Below are 24,657 nucleotides of genomic sequence, written 5' to 3'. Positions count from 1 at the left end.
AAAAAAAAAATCTGAAAACGAAAATTACTTGATTCTTTAAATGTTTAGAATCTTAATAAAAATTCGCAACGAATACTAAATGTTTTGTTGTAATCCTGAAAATAAGTTACTGGAATAATACCTGAATTATTACTTTTATGTCGCCTGCCACTGCGAAGTTACAAAATTAATCACTAAACCATGAATGAAAGAACCCAAGAAATGGAAACGTTATGTTCCCGAACTGACTGAATCAGCTGTAGATTCGACTCGCAACACACAAGCTGACGGATACGAATTTTAGATTATAAAAGCTTTCGTTATTTATATTGGAATATTAAAAGAGAAGTGTACACAGAATGATTGCCGACTATTTTCAGTCTTTTTTCCTGTTTATCGTGTATCAATTTTCGTGGATTACGAGAGTAGCAATAATCGTGAATTTAAATATTTAACGAAATAAACTTTACAGGACGCATATTAAGAACTGAAAAATAAATATTCTCATGTATGTACACATTTCAGTACCACGAATTCTTATAGGCATATTTATTCTAGTAATCTGAATATCAGAGCCACATAAAGCTGAAGGAGTCAGAGCTAGGACAAAAACATCCTCCTTGTAAAAGCATCTTATACCACCACTGAACAATGGCTGCTAAAACATCTATTGAACATACACATTTGCTAATTAGTATTTCTTACTTGGAAATTTATTTTTCCTGTTTAAAAAAATTGTAAAAGGCTATTTCACAAAATTTAATATCCCTGTAGATGCAAGTTTTTCTACAGTGCTTCAAGATTTTGACGAAAAAGAAAGAAACGGATACATTACTATTATTTTGCGGTTAACATTAATTCACTAACTTGATTCGATCTCTTTTCACCCCACGCACTTCCACTTCATTGCAGTCTCTCTCTCTCTCTCTCTCTCTCTCTCTCTCTCTCTCTCTCTCTCTCTCTCTCTGTGTGTGTGGGAAATAACACATACGAGGTGTAAAGATGTACCTATACACACATGCTGTTTAAGAGCTGTAACTAAGCCAAAGAAGTAAAAACGGATTTTATTATGAAAAATTTAAAACTCACTAAAAACTCCGAGAGTTTTTAATAACCAATCAGTAAGGAGAGAGGAAAAGAAAGATCTGGTTGCTTGTAGTGATCCTCTGATAACAATAACAATATCATTATCAGCATCGTGCCAAAGATATGCGGGGGAATAGTCGATTTCAATGAGCAACGACAATCAGTACCGTGATATGACAATGAATTACCAAGATAAAGGAAGATTAGATAATGGAACAACACTAGTTCGTAGACCAGAGACCATTTTGGGCGATCAGTTAATTTCTCTTTTGTATTGATGGAAATTTTCTGAAGAATTCGGGAATAAGGAAAAACCATTGGATAGAAAAACTGAAACATGAGTCGTCAGGTAAGTTGATTAAGTGCCCGTGCTTGTGAATACAAAATCTTCTCACCTGAATCCTCGCAAAGGTTGATTCCTAAAAGCTAATTTCGATATTTTTATTTTTCTCGGCATTAAGAGTGAAATGGATAAATTATTCATGTAGAACCTATAATGAACTAAGGACAAATTTATTCAGTTTCAGCGGGGTTCTATCCCATCTTCCTCGAAAAGCAAATAGATAGTCCATATGGAAAGCTAAATAAATTTATTCTTGAAGTTTTATGGATTTTACTTAATCTTAAATCAATAGGATGTTTATGTTCTTTTCTCGAAGAGTTAGGGATAAGAGTTAGAATAATTTTTTGTCGCGAAAATCATACTATGTAGCATCCTATTAATTACAAAAGAATATTCTTTAGAAGTCGAAGTGTTAGTATAATCAGGGCACTAACTGGATACGAACGCCATCTAGTTAATGCCAGAAAAAGTTAAATAATTCACGAGCGTTACATATAAAAGTACGCGTGCGCGCACACATTCACACACAAATATATTTATATATATATACATATATATATACTATATATATATATATATATATTATATATATATATATATATATATATATATATATAATATATATATATGATAGATATATATATATATAGTATATATATATATATAGATATATATATATATATATATATAGATTATATATATATATATATTATATATATACACTTTATATATATATATATATATCCTAAGTATTATATATATATATATATATATATTCTATATAGTATATATATTATATATATATACATTATATATATATATATATATACTATATATATATATTATATATATATATATATATAAAAACACCGTATTGTGCTTCTAAGAAATCAATAGAAGGATCCACAGTAATATCCTCGTTTATCCAGATGAAATATATTTATGGAATTATTTATAAACATTAAAGTTTTTCGTCCATCCTCCCGTGAACTTGATCACTAACTAAATGCGCTCATTTAGATATATATATATATATATATATATATATATATATATATATATATATATATATATATATATATATATATATATATATATATATATATATATATATATATATATATTTATATATATATAAATTATATTTAAATTATGGGCAACATATCAACAGTAAAAAAAAATTGCAATAAACAGAGTTATTATATATATTCTTTTACTACGGTTACATCCATGCGTATATGTTGTATTGATTACCTTGACTCGTAAGCAACCGGTGAAGTATAAAAACTCAGATGAGCCTATCTGAACTGACCTCTTCATCAGGTCAGTGCAGGTGGCTGTCAATAGGCGTCACTCTTGTACATAAAGCGATGCCAAACAAGAGGTCTGTTCATAGTTTATCCATATGGGTAAACTCTATCAAAACAATATAAATGATCTTCGGATTCATACTGGGCGGGCCATACTTGGGAAAGAATTTCAAACTTTGTTATAATATACTTGCAGTGAGTTATTTCTATATTTACAAACAAACAGTAACTGATTTACAAATATTTTGCAGCATTTATATAAGCCAGAAGTATTGCTTTTCGGGAGCTCATTCTTGGTTTTTAACATGTATATAAAACTTTCTGAAAGCCTGAACCTATATCGGAATGGTAAACTTGCTACGATTAACGTAAACTTTACGCAGACCAAACGTTATCATTATATTCTTTAGCTTTGACCTAAGGAAGCCGAGCATTTTACAGCTAACTTTAACACTAGTGGGGCGAACAAAAACAGTTGGGTAAAACTTCAATTCTGAGAAAACTAAAGTTCTTCTTTGAGAAGAATATTATTTTAATCTAACTAATAATTTCAGCAGGACTAATATTTCTGTCAGATATAACGTTTTCATTAAATTATTTTTTCCATGATTAACTACCTTGTTTATTTGTATTAGTTTTCCAAAGGACTCTTATTGAGTTTAACATTCAAATTAAGAAATATACATAAATTCTGATTACCGATAAGACTTTTTAAGAAATGACATTTAAAAGCAATTCTTTTCCAGCGACAAAACAATACTTAAGAAAATCATCTTTATACTAATTATTTACACGTTATTAGAGTTCTCTAAAGGTTTGCTAAGACGTGAACTTTTAAAGATGAATCATAATTCCCATTACAAGATCTAGGAGCTTTCCGAGGTTTTATTTATTTATTTTTTTTTTTAAGAATTGTTTTTATCATTTAGATGATGTACCCTATTCATAGGGAACAAGCCCAAAGGGTCTATTGATTTGAAAGTCAAGCTTCCAAGGTATTGATTTGAAAGAGGTAACAGTAGGTAATACGAAATACAGAAAGAAGAGATCAGTTATTAGAAGTGTTAAAAATGATCTAATTAGTAAATAAACTGATAGAAATATAAGACACAAAGATAATAGCTTTAGGGTGGTAATGCAATGCATATTCGCTTATACTTTCGGGACATGGCTCCGGGGTCTAACGGAGTTAATTAAGAGGAAAGGGCTTCTGGAACTTAGAAGTTCGACAGAGGGGTACAGCTACTGCAGATGGTGCTACTGTTCAGCAAATCTGGTTGCTCTCGCCAGAAAAAGAGAATCATTGATCGATTGTGAATGTGAAAGATCACTGTTAAAATACAACTTATGAAAAATTGCCAAACAAGAGACCAATCATCGGTAGTCGAAGTCATAACTACTAATGTTAGGCAACCTACCATTACGAGTCACTCAGTCTAAAAGAGACAAATCTCTGGCAGAGGCAGATATCCACACTGGAGAAAAATATTCTAATAAAGGAAGGACAAATGACCTAAAACAGGTTGCATTGATTTTATTATTGTTATAAACATGAGGCTTTACTTCCTAACTTCCGTGTGGAATTTGCTGACATCTTCATCAGAATGTTTCTCAAAAGTAAAATTTTAGTCGAAACTTACAAACGTCAAAGATTCATTTAGCAGAGACCTATCCACCTGAAAGGGAGGATGGGATTGAAAATTAGTCCAACATCTGATCAACAGCTTTCGTTTTACTGGAGTTCAACCGCTTACCCTATAGGTTGCGCTATTCACTAATCCGCTCCGTGTTACAATTGAGACCATGGAGAACTTCATTTCTTAAAAGTGGAGACTTTACTACACCCAGGAGTGTTGCATCATCGGCTTACATCTTGTCGCAATCAACTTGTCCTGTCTGTATGTATACTTAATACTTCTTCATGGAGTAAAATCAACAATGTTGTTTATTCCCTGGAGTTTTCAGAAACTACAAATTTTTTGAGAGAATTAGATAAAACCTCCTTTATATTTTGAAATCATGGTGGTGATGACCTTAATAGCTGAGTAGTAAAGCATTGTAGCAAAGTGAAACAAAACGTCTGCTTGCTCCTTATTTACATTCTTTTACTACAGGGTACTCATTTATTTAGCGTTACAAGAGGAGTGTAAAAGATTTTCTATATTTATCCATATATGCATAAGCACTTTTACCTCTGTAAAAGACTTTTATTTGTTTTTGTTATTGCTTTTCTGCTTATTAAATACCTCTATTGTTTTTCTTTAAGTCTCATATGCTCTAAGATCTCAATGGTGTAAAAGGCTAATATTCGGCATAATAACTAAAATAAAGTTAGAACTGATGGTAATATTTAAATAGATTTATCAGAGTCCAAGGAAATACTTGGATTCTAGAATTTTATGACAATAGGATCAGTTAAAACTTATCATGTAAAAAGTGCGGTAATAATAAATATAATATGCTTATGTCAACCGTAAATAAACGGAAAATGGGTTAAACAACTAGAGAGAGAGAGAGAGAGAGAGATCTGTCCATCCGTCCATCCTGAAGATCAAATTCCTATTATAAAATTATTTTATTCTATTTATATTTCTCTTTCATCCAGAGCGAACTGAAATGCCAGAAATGCGTCGAATGGTACGACGAAGGAACAAAGACGCCCAAGCAACTACCCTGTGGGCACAACCTCTGCGCCACCTGCGTCCTGAACCTTTTAGGTGAGCCCCTACACGGCCCTGTTAACCTAGAGCCGGTATTTCCATCTGGACGGATGATGCGCTGCCCGGTCTGTCAGCGAGATGTCAGCTCGGACCAAACTCATACAAATAGGTAGGGGGGAGAAACGCCATTTTCTCTCAAGTTAAATGGGCCTTTGTCTCTTGGGTGAGCGAGTACTGCCGCTGTTCCGGTTATCGTGGTGGCTTTTGTTTATTTATTCTTAAGTGTCTGTAACGGTGCGTTTCTTTATTCTTATTTTCATTTTTTAAATCCTGTACACGTCGGCAGCTTTCATTCAGGAGTTGTGCTACTACTATTTTTACATCAACACCTCTGTGATATTTGTTTTGTCATGTTGCTGTTTATTTGTTTGTAGTTTCATCGCTTTCATTAAACAAAACTTTTTTTTTACTATGACCATATTCTTAAAGTTCTCTAAAATCATCATTAATTTCAATCATCAAGAAATTATTACCAAACAGAAATACAGCATACTAATTTGAGCTGAATTCATGTGCTTATGGTCAAATTTATGGTCTGTAGCTACACTCTAGTGTTCACATGTATAAACATATACAGTATACCCTAACCCTGGCAAACATACGTGCAATGCATATTGAATAGTTGGAAATTATGCTAATGGTCAACCTGCTTGCTTGGCGTTGCCATTATATCTGTTATTTATTAACAGATTTTTTTGTATGAAATAATTCACACTTTCTTTGAAGTCGATTAAATTGGCACATATATAAATTTTATGACGCTGGATGTATACAGTTATTATTGGTAGAACCTGAATATGTTACTTGACAAATTTGGTACCTTTTCTCAAACCCTAATGGGAGAGATTGTCAGCAATTGTATTCACGTTGTCAATAATATTGAAATTTGTGTGCTTTTAAACATTTTCCTTGAAACCTCCTTAAAAAAAATTTATGATTTTAATTGAACCTGATTAAATGTTTCTTCCCTCTTGCTCTCTTTACGATCATCCCTAGGGTTTATGCAAATCACCTTCAATTTTACCGAGCAAGTTTAAAAATAATATTTTTTTTAACCACAATGGAATTTCAATCTGGTGACTTGCGAAAAATAAGTTTCACTTTTGTTTCATGTACGGGCGCAATTTTTCAGTTCTGTCCGTCACAAGTGAGCATAAAAACCTTACATCACACGAAATCATTGTGTGTATAGTTCATTTTATGAAATATACACCCACAAAATCTATTCATCCTTATTTCATCCGTCTATACAAATTTTTTTTTCAACAAAAAGCGTATTTAGTAACAACAACAACAACAACAAATAGTAAGACTCCCAGTAATAAAGGTTTTACAAATATTTTCCTACTCTTTTAAAAGAAACCTCGGCTCTAAAAGTCAACATAAGTTTCCTGTCAACTTTTATCAGATACCGATGTTAGTAGTTAAGTTAATTTGTAAACACACTAACGAATCAAACATACAAAACTACCGACTTTTCATGCTTATAAAAAAGAAAGTGAAATTGAACAATTCCCTTCAGAATTCCTAATTTTAGAAAAAAAAAAACCCATATATATATATATATATATATATATATATATATATATATATATATATATACTACATACTATATATATATATGTATATATATATATATATATATACATATATATATATATGAGGTGTATATATATATATACATATATATATATATAGTATATATACATATATATATACATATATATATATGTATATATACATATATATATACATATATATATAGATATGTATATATGTATATATATATGTATATATACAATATATATATACATATATATATATAGATATATACATATATATATACATATATATATATATATATGTATATACATATATATATACATATATATATATGTATATATACATATATATATATATATATATATATATGTATACATATATATATATATATGTATATATATATATATATATACCATATAATATCCCTCCATTGGGGCTGAACTTGGACTTGTAGGTCATCAGGAGTTCACTATTCATCTCAGCAACCTCTAAAACTAAACATCAGACACTAATATATGTCGTTGCCTGTTATTTTTACTTGTTACCCCACTCCTACCCGTTCTCACGCATCTCCCTATCAGGGCTGAACTTAGACTTGAAGGGCATATGGAGTGTCACTGTTCATTTCAGCGATCTCAGAAACTGTGGATTAGACAATAATATCTGTCATTTTCAATTATTTTTAGATATTACCCCCTTCCCACCCTCTTCTCCTCACCCCCCCCCCCCCCCCCCCCGGCCCCACCCCCCCCCCCCATCAGGACTGAACTTGGACTTAAAGAGCTTCTCGCCAGTGACCACAACAACTATGGATTAGACACTGACATCTGTGGTTTTCGGTTATTTTTACGTTCCCTGTTCCACCACTCCTCTTCTTTCATATATTATATTATTTATTTAATCTCTATATATATGTATTATTATATATATATATTATATATATATATATATTACACACCCCCTTTATTCCCTAAACAAACTACACAAACTGGGAACTCTTACCTGTTGCCAACGGTGCCCTGTCTGTAAGATGTCACGAGGCTTATTAAGACTGCGTAAATATACAAAAAATATTATTTGTTTCCCAAAGCAATTGGTTATAACAAAGAACAAAATGATTAACAAGTCATAATGGCACAAAGAATACCCAAATTCTGCCCATAAAGAAAAACCAATAAGATAAACATTCTAACCTTCCGGGACAGGACTAAGGTTCCACTCTCAAACCCCAAACAAGTCACATTGTCTAGCATTAGTCAGTTAGAGAATCCCAGTTCCTAATCAACCATGGAATCGGACCCATCTGTAATAAAGATAATAGTTATAGACACCCCCAACGTCCACTCTTTTCAAAGTATTTACGTAAAAGAGAATTTCTTATTTCCACACTTCTCTCTCTTTCCCAAAAGGTACAGATTTTCTAAGTTTTTTAAGAGAAGTGTCTACCTTTTCGATGGGCGTTTTCTCCCGACACTTAGGGCAACCGCTTGTTCTCTCCTTTGCACAAAGAATGCGTCTTCCACAAGTACCCTGAACCAGTAGGCCTGTAATACGCGTACAAAAGAATGCACATGCCTCGCAAACGGGGAACGACCTCTGAGACAAGTTTGCTTGTTCAGCAAATACCATGCTCTCCCCTGTGAACAAATTTGCAGTGTACCACCCCTTGTCTCTAGGCAAGCAGAGCTATGTGACTTTATTATTATATAAAACACTTTAAACATATTATTAGCCATTCCCCCTCTTTTCACCTCTTAAGAGGAGCTCGGCTACCCCCATGCTAGCACCCGCCTAGCTCTAGACACACAAGCGTCTTACAATATATAATAAAACCAGAGGCTGGCTCAAAAAAGAAAATAATGCACTCCCGTCTCACACCATATCGGCAACTAATTGGCCCGCAATGGTTATCACTGTACCAACATGACTTATGATCCTACCTTCCGTTTGCCGGAGCAGCTTGTGCTTCTCGCAATGCATAAAAGTTTAAGGACTCCAAGTACGCAAATGGCGATCAGTATAGCGGCTAACATGATCATTACTATTGGTATAGATAGCGGTCATCGAAAAAAAAACAAAAAAAAAAGTTCATCTTCACCACTATCTTCGAGTGGCGGGACAGTAATGGACTCCACTGTAGGCGGGATTCGAACCGCCTTATGGCTTCCGTGAAGGTGTCGGTGAAACACCTTTATCGACGAGTTGTAGACACGCCGACTAGTACATGAAGAAGTCTGTAAGAATCCTGCAGGAACTGTCAAACAGCTGGGGATCCCTGTAGAATGAGCGAATTGTTGTAGACGCAGGTCGAGTACGTAACCCAACTCGAAACAACTCAGCACGCGCCATTATTTCAGCGTCTGCGACCCTCGTGAGTGTATCAACACCCTCCAGTCGCTAAACTGTAGATTCGACGTTTTCTACTGAAGTAAAACGTGGTCACCACCCCGTTATCTATGCAAGTGCTACTCGCACCCGCCTCATCGAAGACTGTAGACTCTGGTTTATCCCAGAAATTATATCGAAGACATCTCATCCTTTGCCAAGGCAGTCCACAAAAAATGCCTTCGTGTGTAGACTTGACTCAATCTGGTACTGTAGAACGAAGTCGTCTCCCTTGGCATCCTCACGTAGAGTTGGGAATTCTCCAAAGTCATTGTGTGTCCCGTATTTAAATATGGTCTACATGGTCATAAAATAACTAAAGTCTTGTTTTACCCCACAAATTCGTCACTAATTAATATATTCAATCTACTAATCAATATTAGAAAAAGAAAAAATTCCTCGCTAAACCAAAAAATCTTTACCTACGGAATTCTCACAAATAATCCCATATCTGACAAACACGCTATCAAAGAGAACTCATAAAGTCTAACAGTAAAAACCCCTTTTTGGTTATATAACTAGCCTCCATAAAATAATAATGACGAACACCCCTTCTATCCAACCCACATACCCTGACAAATTATATCTTCTATCCTAATAGATAAATGCTATTTAAGGAGCTTAACCCTCATTGCAACATCTCTTCGTAAGAAAAGAAAAAGAAGAGAAAAAATAAATAAATAAATAAATAAAAATAATAAGATAATACAACAATAGTAAGTGAACTCCCCCTTTCCCCTCCCCATTACACAGCGCACATAAGAGAAAAGAAAAAGAAAACCATCAGTTGTTTAATCATCTCGGACGACGTTAAGAAAGAAAAAAACATATATAATTCAACATGTTCTTTTCCCAAAAAGGAATGTGTACCGTTACAGAATCTTGCTAGCGCAGCAACCCTATCGACAAGAAAAACAATCCCCCTTATATGACACGTTCTCGTGTGAAATGTCTAATCGGCATCTCCGAAAACCGTGCAAATCCCCGAGTCATCAATTCCAAATGGAAAGGTTCGCAACCGGACTCCTTACAGCACTTCAGCAAAAAAAGAAACCCACTATGAACACGTCAGGTGCTTCGCATTGCAGCATAATCAGACACGCGACGCTAGAAAACTCATGATTCTCAAAAAAAAAAATGTTTAGTACTGATCTTCGTAAGCACACCCCCCAGAACCATCTCGTTTCTCAGCTAAAGCAAACATTTGCCGAAAAATATTAACCCCGAAATCTTACCGCCAAAACGCCGCAGACTTACATACAATAAGAAGAGAGAAAAACATTCGAAGGAAACAAAGGAGAAGGAAAAAAAAAAAAAAAAAAAACAAAAAAAAATTGCAAAGCCATTCTGTCATCAAATTACAAAACAGATAACAAGAAAAAAAAAGAAAATGAATGCAATTGCGCTATCATATATTAATTGCCACAACCAATTCTTTTCAATTTCGACGTATGTGTTAGCTTCGACTGACCTGTTCGTTCATTTAAAACTACAAACCTATTTCCAATTTTCTCTCCAATGACTTTAAAAGGACCTTCAAACTTTGGGCCTAGTTTGTAATTTAACTCATTTTCTCGCGTTAAGTTTTAAAAAAAACCATCTATCACCGACATTGATCTTGGGATCAGATGATTTACTATACTCTTTTGAACCATATCTCTGGTTGTGGACTCGAGATTACGGCTAAGACATGCGTGTCTCTCTCTCGCTGTGGGATATCAGCGCTTCAACTGTATCCTCCCCCTGGTGAGGCGTAGTTAACAAAATCAAATGTGCCTCGCGCTGGGATAACCAAACAAAGCTTCAAAAGGGACATTTTTAATTGAATCGCTAACCATGGTGTTAATGCTATGTCTAACAACGTTAATATATCTGTCCCATTTCTATCATTACCACCTACCGTTTTTCTGAGCGCTTCGAGCACTTTCCTGTTCGCTATCGTTCGCACAACCCATTAGCCTCGGGTTCTGTATGGAATAATTGTTACTTTCTGTATTCCCATGAATTCAGCTAAAACACTCCAAGGTTTTGTTCACAAATTCCCTCCCATTGTCGGTTAATAGAACTTCGGGTGAACCGTATCTGCAAACGATACCATTGAAAAATGCTATCGCTACTTCTTCGGCTGTTTTATGCTTAAGTGGGAAAATTTCTACTATCCTTGTAAGTTCATCTATTATCACTAGCAAATACTTGTTCGCGTATCTAGACTCACAAAAATAAAAATTCCCTAAGACGTCCATATGTATTCTGAAAAGGGTTTACCTCGGTAATAGGGGAATACGATCCTAAATTGCCATGACATTGTCTAGCAGGCTTACATGCGTTGCACACCGCACAATTCCTTACGAAATGTTTCCACATCTTTACCCATATTTTTCCAAATGTATTTAGCCCCGAACCTCATCATAAGTTTTTTCATTCCCAAGTGAGGACTACCGAACCTGCAATGAACTATATCTAAAACCACTGGAATTAGGACTTTCGGAATTACGATCTGTGTCGTATCTCCTTTACTTTCACTGGTTCTCAACTTATATTTAATTTTCCTAACCAACAGATTTCCTTCTAACTCCAAACCCGAAAAGGCAAGCTATAACGTTTCTTGACTAATTCCCCTCTCAGAAATGCGTTTCGCATCTGCTAAGACCTCGTCTTCATCTTGCTTTAGCTCTATGAGGGGTATATCCCATTGTAGGCTTCGTTAGTGAAACCCCCCCCCCCCCTGCCGCGACTTTGGGGGAAACTCCTTCCACGTCATGAAAAACTCCTGCTCAAGCGTCCGCGACAACATTAAATTTGCCCTCTATATATTTGAGCTTTGCATCAAAATCTCTGATAGTTAGAAACCATCGAGCTCTTTTGGGAGACAAATCGGGTTTATTAAAAAGATCAAGTAACGGTTTCTGGTTGTCCCTGGTAAGGACTTCTACTTTATTCCCCATCAGTAAAACATTTTAAAATGAACTAAGCTCGACACTATTGCAAAGGCTTCCTTATCTATGGTGGCCATGGACTTCTCGTTACTGCCTTTTGTCCTGAACTTCCTGCTATAAAAAAGCTATAGGATGAAATTTCCCATCAAACTTTTGCATAAGGCATGCACCTATGCCTTCCTGGCTTGCATCCAGTCACTAATGTAAAGGTTCCTTAAAATCTGGAAACTTCAAACCGGGGGATTCATTAGCGCATCTTTAAGCTTTTGAAAACTCTCCGCCTGGATTCCTTCCATTGAAATTGAACGTCTTCCCGCAACACATCAGTTAGGGGAGCTGCTATGTTAGAAAAACCTATTACGAACCTCCTGAAGAAACCGGCGATACCCAGGAATGACTTAATCTCTTTCTTTGATCTGGGGATGCGAAAATTCGCTATTGCTTTGACTTTATCGTTATTTACTCTAACCCCTTCCTTAGATATGACGTGACCTAGATATGTGATCTGCTTTTTCAAGAACGAACACTTGGCTAGCTTGATTTCAACCCCGCTAATCTAAGCCTCCTAAGTACTTCTGTAAGCACTTCCAGGTGTTGCGCGATCGTGTCCGTTGCGATCAGGATGTCATCCATATACACAAAAACATTTTTGCCCAATACCCGTGCAAAACTGTGTTCACCAACCTGGTAAAAGTCATCGGACTGCCCGATAAAACCGGAAGGCATTCGCGTAAATTCATAGTGTCCCTTGGGCACTGAAAAGGCGGTATATTCCTTGCTACTCTCGCTGAGAGGGACCTGTAAGAAACCTTGCGCCAAATCAATTGAACTATAAATATTATGTCCCCCAATTTCGACAAAAAGATCTGGTATGCACGCAACTGGGTAGCGGTCAGGGATCGTTTTCTCATTTAAACGTCTAAAATCGACGCATACACGGACCGAACCGTCTTTCTTAGGTACCGCTAACAAGGGAAAGTTGTAAGGAGACACACTGGGTCTAATGATTCCTTCTTCTTCCCATCTATTAACTTCTTTCTCTACCTGTTCTCTGATTTTGAAAGGTATGCGATATGCAGGAATATAAATAGGTTTTGTGTTGCTCCAAATTTACCTTATGCTCTAAGACATTAGTCAACCCCAATTTATCACCTTGCAAGGCTACCGTATCCCCAAATTCCGCCAAGAGCCCGCTTATCGCTTCAACGTGTTCGCTATAATCCGCATTAGCCAAATGTTCACTAAAATGTGTTTTTTCCTTGATTGTATTTCTGCCTCCGAAAACTCAGGTTTCCCCTCTACGATAGCCACAGAACCACTATCGCAGTTCCAATCATGGAAATCTACTATATATGTATTTTTCTGGTATCTCCTAACTGTATCATTACAGTTTAATAGCTCCACCCACGTAACCCCATTCTTGGATACACTGTTCACCGATGCCGTGCTAACAACTCCCCTGAGCTTTTCACTGTTTTCAATAACACACACATCTGTGGGTTTTCTCATTTCCTTCAATTTAAACTTTTACCATAACCTTTGAACCTGGTAGTAACATGATGTCTTCAAATAAAACACCTCTATATTTGTGGTTAGTATCTCCCCTTGCCACCGCCCCATACAAATTACCACCTCAGTATTATCCCAGCATTGTTAGTATCAGAAACAACATCCAATATTGTATCATCACCAGTATTGTTAGTATCATTTTGGTTACCACTATGAACTCTGATAGAACTCCTGTAATCATCTCCCAGATCACCAACGTGTGTTTTTAACATTACCTTTCCCCATAACACTCGTATCACCGCAATTAATACCACCGAGCACCTCTCCTCTTTCAATAACCTCCATTGTCCTCCATTCTATTCACGTCCTCATATGGTATGAGGTAATTCATTTTCCCGATTGTATCCCATTAGCACCCGCATGGATCGAAATCTTGTGTCTTCTACAAGCAGGATGACCCAACAAGATTTTATTACCTAAGGCAATTCCTTTTTTATTACCAAAAAAGGTTCTGTTAACACTCTGTCACCGAGAGCAAACCTTATTTGTACACAAACCCAGGGTGTTTAAATCTATGGGCTTGCACATCACACACCGTCTCCGTAGGGGCTTTGCAAAGGGGTAAATTGGAGAACATGGATTTGATACAAATTATAGTCCATTAGATTTATTGATGCCCCAGGTGTCTATGAAAACCGGGATATCCACATCCCCTACTGTTCCATAGACTATGGCTTGGGCTCTGGGGCGTCCCCCACGAGACCACAATGGCATGTACCAATCACCTGTACCCTTTTTGTTGACCAGGCTTCCAAAAATTTCGCCGATCCCTTTGCCCTCTGGGTTTGACCCGCCCTGGAAGTTCTCACATTATAATTACCAGAACCTTGCGGTGCAGGCCTCGCATCTCTCCGTATCTGAGACGGACAAGACTGCCAATAATGCTCAGTACTTTTACACATTCCGCAATATTTAACCCTACACAATTTCCGCATATTTCACCCTACACAAATTTCTTTGGATGTCCTGGTTTATTGCAGTTGAAACAACGCAACTGCTGTTGCTTTTGATCGATCGATCTTTTGTTATACTCAACTTTTGCACACAGACGATGAGAAGAGAGTTCCGTGTCTCTCTGTACTCTATCCCTCGGGCCTGTCCCGTTAAAAATTGTGCTATCTACGGTGGGACATTTAGACCTGTGTTTATCTATTTGGGTATAAAGTAATTCTTCGTCTGAGGTAGGCTCAACCTTTTCATTAAAGCTATCCACTATTGCATCGGGTACCTCGTGTAAGAGCAGGTAAAAATAGATCAGTTATGAACATTATTTAGAGGGAGATTATCCCCTGTAACCCCATTTAGATGTTTTCAATTTTCCTACCCAATCTGCCACTGCGTCAAAGCTTTGAACTATGTTCTACAAGGCTATTAGTGCCTTTCCGTAGTTTATAAAAGACCTCGAAGGTCTCTCACCATATCTCCGTGTTCCTTTGAGCCATATGCTGTTTTCAAAAATGCTTGCAAGTCTGTCCAGGTACGACATTTCGTAAATTGGAAACTCCTTGACCTATGACTGAGGTCTCCCTTATTGAAATCTAGCAAAGCTTTCGCCTCTCTGAATGCCTCTACATCGTCTACTATATTCTTTCCCGCTAAATAGTTATTAACTCCCTCTATGAAAATATTCACAGGTTGTGACAAAGCGCCATCCACGATCCCTTTGAACGGGCTGACCCCCGCAGAAATGTTCGTCACGTGATGTAGTAGCGTCGTCGGTTTGGTATCTGCCATTTTATCTTGTTTCCCAAGGCTGTTCCCCGATCTCAATAACATCAATGTACTTTATATACACTAAACCAATCAAGGAGAAAAATATTTTTTTTCCCAACAACAGATAACAAAAGGTAAGCGTGCCCCATCCCCAATCACAAAATCAACCCCACGAAAATGACAATAAAAAAAATAATAATAATAAGAAAGGGATAGGAAAAGTAAGAACGTAAGGTGTTTCCGAGCTAACTCGCCTCTCTTCCTCTCTCTCTCTCTCGTCTCTCTCTCTCTTCTTCTCCTCTCTCTCTCTCTCTGGCACGACTTGCCGCAAAAAATCCCACTCAGGCAAGTTCGCCACACACAAACACAAGGAACATGAACAAGAACAAAAAGTTAAAGAAAATCCACAAAACAAAAAGAGGGAGAAAAAAAAATAAGAAAGAAAAAAAAAAAAAAACTCGAAAATACACTTACGTCTTCATATGACCGTAAACCGAATTCACCGCAAACATGGGCGAACTGCGAAACACTTTAATATGTCGAAAACCAAACTTTTCTCCCCCCCCCCCCTTTTCCCCCCCCCCCTTTTCTCTCTTTTTAAACACCTTTATTCCGTAATCTCAAGAAATCAACTGGCTTGGCTTGGGAGAGGAAGACTGTCTGAGGAACAGCTTCTCTCTGTCGAATCAACAGTATGACCCTGAGGGTTGCCTGTGACATGATTAATAACCCCTTCTCCTATCAAAATAAAAACCGAAACCCCCTATTTCTAACTGGTCACCAGTCCCTTCGGAGCGTACCTACAGCTTGAAAAAATGAAAAATATATAAAAAGCCTTACCGCTGGCACCACTATTACACCCCTTTATTCCCTAAACTACACAAACTGGGAACTCTTACCTGTTGCCAACGGTGCCCTGTCTGTAAGATGTCACGAGGCTTATTAAGACTGCGTAAATATACAAAAATATCATTTATTTCCCAAAGCAATTGGTTATAACAAAGAACAAAATGATTAACAAGTCATAATGGCACAAATACCCAAATCTGCCCATAAAGAAAACCAATAAGATAACATTCTACCTTCCGGACTAAGGTTACACTCTCAAACCCCAAACAAGTCACATTGTCTAGCATTAGTCAGTTAGAGAATCCCATTCCTAATCAACCATGGAATCGGACCCATCTGTAATAAAGATAATAGTTATATAGACACCCCACGTCACTCTTTTCAAAGTATTTACGTAAAGAGAATATTTCCACACTTCTCTCTCTTTCCCAAAAGGTAACAGATTTTCTAAGTTTTTAAAGAACGTGTCTTACCTTTTCGATGGGCGTTTTCTCCCGACACTTAGGGCAACCGCTTGTTCTCTCTTTTGCACAAAGAATGTGTCTTCCACAAGTACCCTGAACCAGTAGGCCTGTAATACGCGTACAAACGAATGCACATGCCTCGCAAACGGGGAACGACCTCTGAGACAAGTTGCTTGTTCAGCAAATACCATGCTCTCCCCTGTGAACTTTGCAGTGTACCACCCCTTGTCTCTAGGCAAGCAGAGCTATGTGACTTTATTATTATATAAAACACTTTAAACATATTATTAGCCATTCCCCCTCTTTTCACCTCTTAAGATATATATATATATATATATATATGTAAATATATATATATATATATATATATATATATATATATATATATATATATGATATAAATATATATATATATATATATATATATATATATATATATATATATATATATATATATAAATATATATATATATATATATATATATATATATATATATATATATATATATATATATATATATATATATATATGCATACTAAATACGCTTTTTATTTAAAAAAATTACTATAGATGGATGAAATAAGGATGACTAGATTTTATGTCTCCACTTTCTAACATGACTATTCATAAAATGAAATATGCACACAATGATTTCGCGTGACGTAAGTTTGTCATACTCTCTTGTGACGGACAGGACTAAAAAATTGCGCCTGTACATAAAAAAAATAAACGTGCAATGTTCTTTTAAAAATCCTGAAAGAAAATTGTGAAGCATGGCATTTGCAATGGAAAATAAATGGCCACTTTAGAGATGTGTACAATGGGGAAGGGAATTGCTGTGGAAATTTTTATTTTCATTCTTTTTTTGTGTGTGTTTAATTTATTCAGGTGTGTACACCAAGAATGAGAGCAGGTGAAAGTTCGAATTTCTTAGAAGGAAAATAGGAGGAAAGCAAAGTGGCTTGTCCAAACAGTGTCTTCTCGGGACGATGAGTTGGACAAAAGTGTCACAATCCTGGGAGGAGTGGAGAACAAAATCACTGTGGATTAGACACTGACATCTGTTGTTTTCGGTTATTTTTACGTAACCCCCGATCCGCCACTCCTCTTCTTATCAGGGTTGAAATTGGACTTACAGGGTATTGGGAGTGTCACTACTAATTTTAGCGACCTCAAAAACATTGGATCAGACACTGCTATATGTTTTTTTATTTTTTTTTATTTTTACATTACCCCTTTTCAGCAGCCCCTTCTCACCACATTCCCTATTAGGGCTGAACTTGGACTTAAAAGAGAATGGAGAGTGTTGCTATTCTTCTCAGCGACCTCAACACTATGGATTAGACACTAATATCTGTCTTCTTTAGTAAATTTTACATTCCGTCTTCCTCCCACACCCCACCCCTTAACCCAGCCAACGGTCGGATTTTGATTCTCTTTTCACCATGACCTTTCCTGGTTTGATATTGACTTATATTGAAAATCTCCTCAAAATCGGTCAAGAATTGTTGAATTGTATAGTGTTCATACAAAAAAAAATTCTTGTTTATATATATATATATATATATATATATATATATATATATATATATATATATATATATATATATATGTACATATTAATACGTATTTACCTGGGATATTTTTGTAAATCATTGGGTTACTATGATGAGCCATATAACTTACCTCGGAAAATGCAAGATTATCAACCTCTGGCCTTGAGATCAGGCAAAAACATAATACATCGAATAATGGTAAAGGACTGCTTCCAAAGGCTTGGTGATTAGGTAAAAACTGGGGTTTTAACTTAATCAATTATGTTTACAAGGCATCTAATATAAGGCTGGCTAGTGTAACTGGAACAAAATTGCAATAGTCTCACTCTACACGATGAAGAAGCAATGTGGTATAATCTTGAAGGAAAACACAATAGAAGCTCGCTTCAAAGGTAGCCAGAAGACTGTGGGGGAAGATAATATTGCACACAAGTTGATGAACAGAAACCACAGCTGACTAACTCCTAATCTGAAATCGAAAACGCCAATGATTACTTCTATAGAGTGAGGCGTCTGATTTAGAAATCAAGAAGTTGCACAGTGTTCCTGGGAATGAACTTGTTCTGGTATTTCACGATTTAACATTTAATTTACACTTAACTTAAATGCTTGGCAACTTAGCACAGCATCAATGCAAAGGGTAATGCATGTCCCACTGCTGGTAATATCACACAATTAAAAGTAAACAGAAAAACAGTAATAAGCTAACAGCGATGTATAAATACATATACATATGTTTGTGTATATATATATATATATATATATATATATATATATATATATATATATATATATATATATATATATATATACACAAACTCCCCCTCCCTTCTCCCTCCCCCTACCCGTAGTATGTCATTCACAGTTTTCATGGGCAGTGTCGGGTAGGTCAGGTAGTATATATAAGGCTATAAACAATCCTTGACCAAAGATCTATCCAATAGTTTTTGTTTGGTTTAAATCCGTCAAGCCGTTTAGCCGTGAATGAACCGTGATTGAATAACAGGCAGGCAGACGGACATAATGCCCATTATAATAGGATTTACTATTTATATATTGTGGCGCTGTTATCGCCAATATCAGGGTAAGCAGGGTATATATTCATAAAATTATATATTACCACAAGTTATTCATTTTCCCTTACCATTGCAAATATGCTTCGAAAATGCAAATTCCGGCTCGAAGAATGTCTGTGAAAATGAACAAAAATGCGGAAATATTCAGTTCACTGCAGGATAACTGAATATTTCCGCAATTTTGTTAATTTTCACAGACATTCCTCGAGCCAGAATTTGCATTTTCGAAGCATATTTACAAAGGTAAGGGAAAATGAATAATAACTTGTGGTAATATATAATCTTATGTATATATACCCTGCTTGCCCTGGTAATGGCGATAAAAGCGCAACAATGTAATAAATAATAAATCCTATTATAATGGACGCTATGTCCGTCTGCCTGTCTGTTATTCAATCACGGCTTATTGAATGAGACTTTGATCAAGGATGGTTTATAGCCTTATATATACTAGCTGACCTACCCGACACTACCCAGGAAAACTGTGAATGACATGGTACGGGTAGGGGGAGGGAAGAGGGAGGGGGACAGATCCTTGCACGATTCTCCTCCGCTTTGTTGTGCTGTTTATTTCACACAATCATAAAAGTTCTGACTGTTGTTGAAAAGGAGACAGGCTTATGTTCAGCGGAGATGAGTTTTCTCTTCTGATAGAGAAAGGTAATTTCTTCTTCTCCTTCCATCCATGAAAGTGACAAGACCTACTTACTATGTTTGGAAGTATTCTTTCATGAAATAATTGCAATTATTGTTGCCAATACTCCATTTGGAGACCTGATTCGTTGGTCTGACATGGCTCGGTAATGTTTAGTTGCCAGAGATCCCGGGGGCCGAATCAATCAGCAAATAATGATTTGTGGGACACAATCTTATATATTGTGAAAATGATTACCTATGTAGTATTTCAAAAAATAATAATTTTAGAGTGACATACTACAGCATAATAGGAAACAAATTTTTGTTGATGGTAGTAAAAATTTCGTTTGCCTATTTTATGCCTTGAAATATTTTAATCAGCGAGGAATAGAATTCTAACGATACTTGAGATCGAAAGAAGAGCTTTCCTTTTTCCTTAACCATTAAGGGCAATAATGGGAGTTTTTAACTGAAATGAAATTACTGAGGGCAGAAGCCGGAAATCATTTAATGAGAGTATTCATCATGATTGCCATTGAGGAGCGCTGAAGCGCCACTCTGAGCGTAGAATTCTAGACCTATTGAATATTCTGTTACATCCTTACGGAAACTTACCAATAACACTAAGATAAGAGATAGGATCAGAATGGAGTTTTTCCATTCCTGAGGAGAAGAATGTTTGTAGATCAGATTGGCTTCAAATATAGTAAAATTCTAAGAAATCACTGAATAGCATTAAATTCTAGAGTGATCTATGAATTACAATTAACAGTACAATATCCGTTTGCTTAGTGACATACTAGAGTCGAAAGGCCTTGCAGCAGTACTCCGTTGTCTCACTTTCCTTTGTGGCTTTTGCCTTTATATATATATATATATATATATATATATATATATATATATATATATATATATATATATATATATAGGTGCGAATGTGTAGCCATCAGCAGGGTTACCAAAACTCAGAGGATCAATAAAAGTTTGTTAAGAAACTTTTCGTGCCATCCTGACACATCATCAGTCTATAATATAAAAATAATTCACATTTATAATATGTAAAATTAAAGTTTACTTGTTAATTTAAAAAGGAATACATGAAAAACTAAAGTTATTCATAAAAACTAGTTGTTATAACCAAAAATAAACAAACATTATTTACAAAGGTGACACTAAAATTGACGAAATTTAAGATTAAAAAGGAATAGCAACCTTTACTAAGCGGATGATAAGAAAGGAATGGCTGTAGGACCGTCGTTTGCCCAGACCTCGACTACGCCAAGAAAAGCTGAGTAGAGGATTGACTCTAATTGAGGGAAGGAAAGAGGTGCTTGATATGTAAACACTCAAGTGTCGTTCTATATTGGCTGTGCTGGGTATTGTCAGTTATCGAAAAATGTTTTTTGTTAATTTAAATTTTACACTGAGCTGCATGATTTCTTATATTAGAGAATTCAGGGTTGGTTACCCTCTGGCCAGTTCAATAGCTCACTCCCAAATGACTAGAATATCGAACCTGCAACAAGCGTTTCGTCGATCCAACAAAAACATTTTTCGATAATTGACAATACCCAGCACAGCCAATATATAACGACACTTGAGTGTTTACATATCAAGCACCTCTTTCCTTCCCTCAATTAGAGTCAATCCTCTACTCAGCTTTTCGTGGCGTAGTCGAGGTCTGGGCAAACGACGGTCCTACAGCCATTCCTTTCTTATCCTCCGCTTAGTAAAGGTTGATATTCCTTTTTAATCTTAAATTTCGTCAATTTTAATGTCACTTTGTGAATAATTTTAGTTTTTTTAGTTCTTAACAAATAGTTTTTATGAAAAACTTTAGTTTTTTTCTGTATTCCTTTTTAAATTAACGAGTAAACTTTAATTTTATATATTATAAATGTGAATTACTTTTATCTTACAGACTGATGATATGTCAGGATGGCACGAAACGTTTCTTAATAAACTTTTATTGATCCTCTGAGTTTCGGTAACCCTGCTGATGACTATATATTTAATATTAGTTATAAATCTATGTCATATATATATATATATATTATATATATATATCTATATATTATATATATGATGTTATATATGTATATATGTATATATGATATATATATATTATATATTTATAGTAGTATATATATATATATATATATATCTATATAAAATATATATATATATTATATATATAGTATATATATATATATATATATATATATATATATATATGTATGTTATATGTGTGTGTGTATGTGTGTGTGTATGCGTGTGTGTGTGTGTCACAAAATCCACGTAAGAAGTCGAGTGAAACAGGGACTTTTACCAAGTATTTTCGTAGTTTATTGTACATTTTAAACTTCACACTTGATAGAACCTGGATTATTTCCCTTTGACAATAAGGAGGTAATGATAATACATTTTTAGTCTTGAAAGTCGAAGGGAAATTTGTTTTTCACTTCTTTTCTTTTTTTTCCAGGTTTACCCACAATTGAAATAACATTACATATATCCCAGGGTCTTTGTTGAATTATAGAGCAAAACTATAGTTACTGACTGTGGGACGTCAATGACAGGATCATAACATTTCTATCATTTTACAGCAGTAGTATTTACCATAGAACCGAGGTAATTAGCTAGAAAAAGGACACTAGCCTATACTTAATATTTTTCTTATCTTACACAGAGTCTTAGCAAGGAAGATTAGTGGTCTCATTGGTCTGGAATCAATGATTATTGGTGATGATGAACTGAAGGAGCCAAAGAGTCCAAAACCGAATCCAAGTACTGTCAAAAATAAACCTACCCTTCCCGCTAAAAGCCCTCATCCACAACAAGCCCAGCCTTTAGGATGGACGAAACCCAACACTTCTCCAGTAAGTGAAGTTCCAGTAATCCAGCAAGAAAACAACCAGTCTCATATCGGATGGACGCTACCTGGAGTACCCGTGCCAAGTGCTCCAGCGTCCGTTTTGGGAATGTCTGAGCCCTATTATGAGACACCGTTTTGTCCTCAACCTAGCGCTCAAGGATCACCTTTCGCACCTCCCACTTATTTTCATCTAAAGTAAACACGTTCTCGTCTGAGTTTAAGAATGGCATTTTTTACCTTTTCTCTTCGTGAAAGTATAATAATTTTTTTCATTGTCAGTAATGTTTTACCTGTAGTTGGCATATTGTTTTTCCATTCTTAATGGAAAATATCCATCAATGCCCGTATGTTTTAGTTTAAGAATGGCAATTTTTACCTTTTCTTTTTGTGAAAGTATATTAATTTTTTTCATTCTCAGTAATGTTTTACCTATACTGTTATTTGTAATCCATTCTTAATGGAAAATATCCTGATGGATATTTTCCATTAAGAATGGGTTACAATGGATAAATTCGGTTGGCACGGTAAAAATTCTTGATCAATTTTACTTTACTAATGTCGTCCCTTAGGTTTATCGCAGGCAAAAAAGTGATTAAATCACAAAAGGAGGTAGTAAAGCTTAGCCACGAGAGACTGATATGGAGGACAGGCGATACAAAGGAAGGGGTGGGGCCCCGTAGGGCTTTACTCCACAACCTGATAAATAATGATGAAAGCGAAAAGTAGAAGCAAGATTCTTTCCTCAATTAGTATAGAAAGCGAGGGCCATTATCATACTTATATTGACTAGGCTTTGGTTTGGACGAACCACCGATGATGATGTGAAAATTATGCAAGAGAGCCTAATTCCAGTACCATCCAGCACTGACCAGGGCCAGGTTTTTGTTGAACATTACTCTAGTCTCTGCAACAGCAACAATCTGAATGAGTTCGCCCATATTATTCTCGACGACAAAGAAGAAAAAACAAAAATATCCACAAAGAAGTATTGTGTTTATATGATCACGCACTTCTGAGTGGATACAATTGCTATGTCTTCAAATTGCATTTCTTGAAAAGTGGCAGTGTCTATCTCTTCAAGTATGCTTAGCATTGTGCGTATATAATGACACTCGCTTTCTATACTGGTTGAGAAAAGACCACTACTTCTATTTTTCACTTTTATTATAATTTATCAGTTTGCGTTGTAAAACCTTACGGCCTACCGCTTATTTTTTACCCATGATCTCCATCTCTGTCTCTTGTGGCTGGGCTTTTCTACTTCCACTTTTGTGATTTCCTTACTTTTTTGCCAGTGCTTTGAGTATTTTCTTTTGCAATGTCAACGTCCTAAATCGAGAAAAAAATGTAGTAACAAAGGAATGGGAGTTATTTAGGTATTTCATAGTTTTCTTAGACCTACTATGTGGTTTCTCCGTGATTATGGTCAGCTCAGCTCATTTGCTGCATAATCATATATATATATATATATATATATATATATATATATATATATATAATATATAATATATTATATATATATATATATATATATATATATATATATATATATATATATATCATATTTATATATATATATATATATATATATATATA

General features: G+C 35.4%; 1 protein-coding gene across 1 annotated transcript; it reads left to right on the top strand.

Annotated features, from left to right (window-relative positions):
• Positions 1-1,266: 1,266 nt before the first annotated feature.
• Positions 1,267-24,440, top strand: LOC135218655 (uncharacterized). Its single transcript, XM_064255100.1, has 3 exons — positions 1,267-1,414; positions 5,324-5,547; positions 22,876-24,440. The coding sequence occupies exons 1-3, from the start codon at positions 1,403-1,405 to the stop codon at positions 23,258-23,260; spliced, it is 621 nt and encodes a 206-aa protein (XP_064111170.1). The 5' UTR covers positions 1,267-1,402; the 3' UTR covers positions 23,261-24,440.
• Positions 24,441-24,657: the final 217 nt, after the last annotated feature.

Source organism: Macrobrachium nipponense, chromosome 9 (genome assembly GCF_015104395.2).
Source record: "Macrobrachium nipponense isolate FS-2020 chromosome 9, ASM1510439v2, whole genome shotgun sequence".
NCBI classification, from domain to species: Eukaryota; Metazoa; Arthropoda; class Malacostraca; order Decapoda; family Palaemonidae; genus Macrobrachium; species Macrobrachium nipponense.
This window is presented reverse-complemented; position numbering and strand designations above follow the sequence as displayed.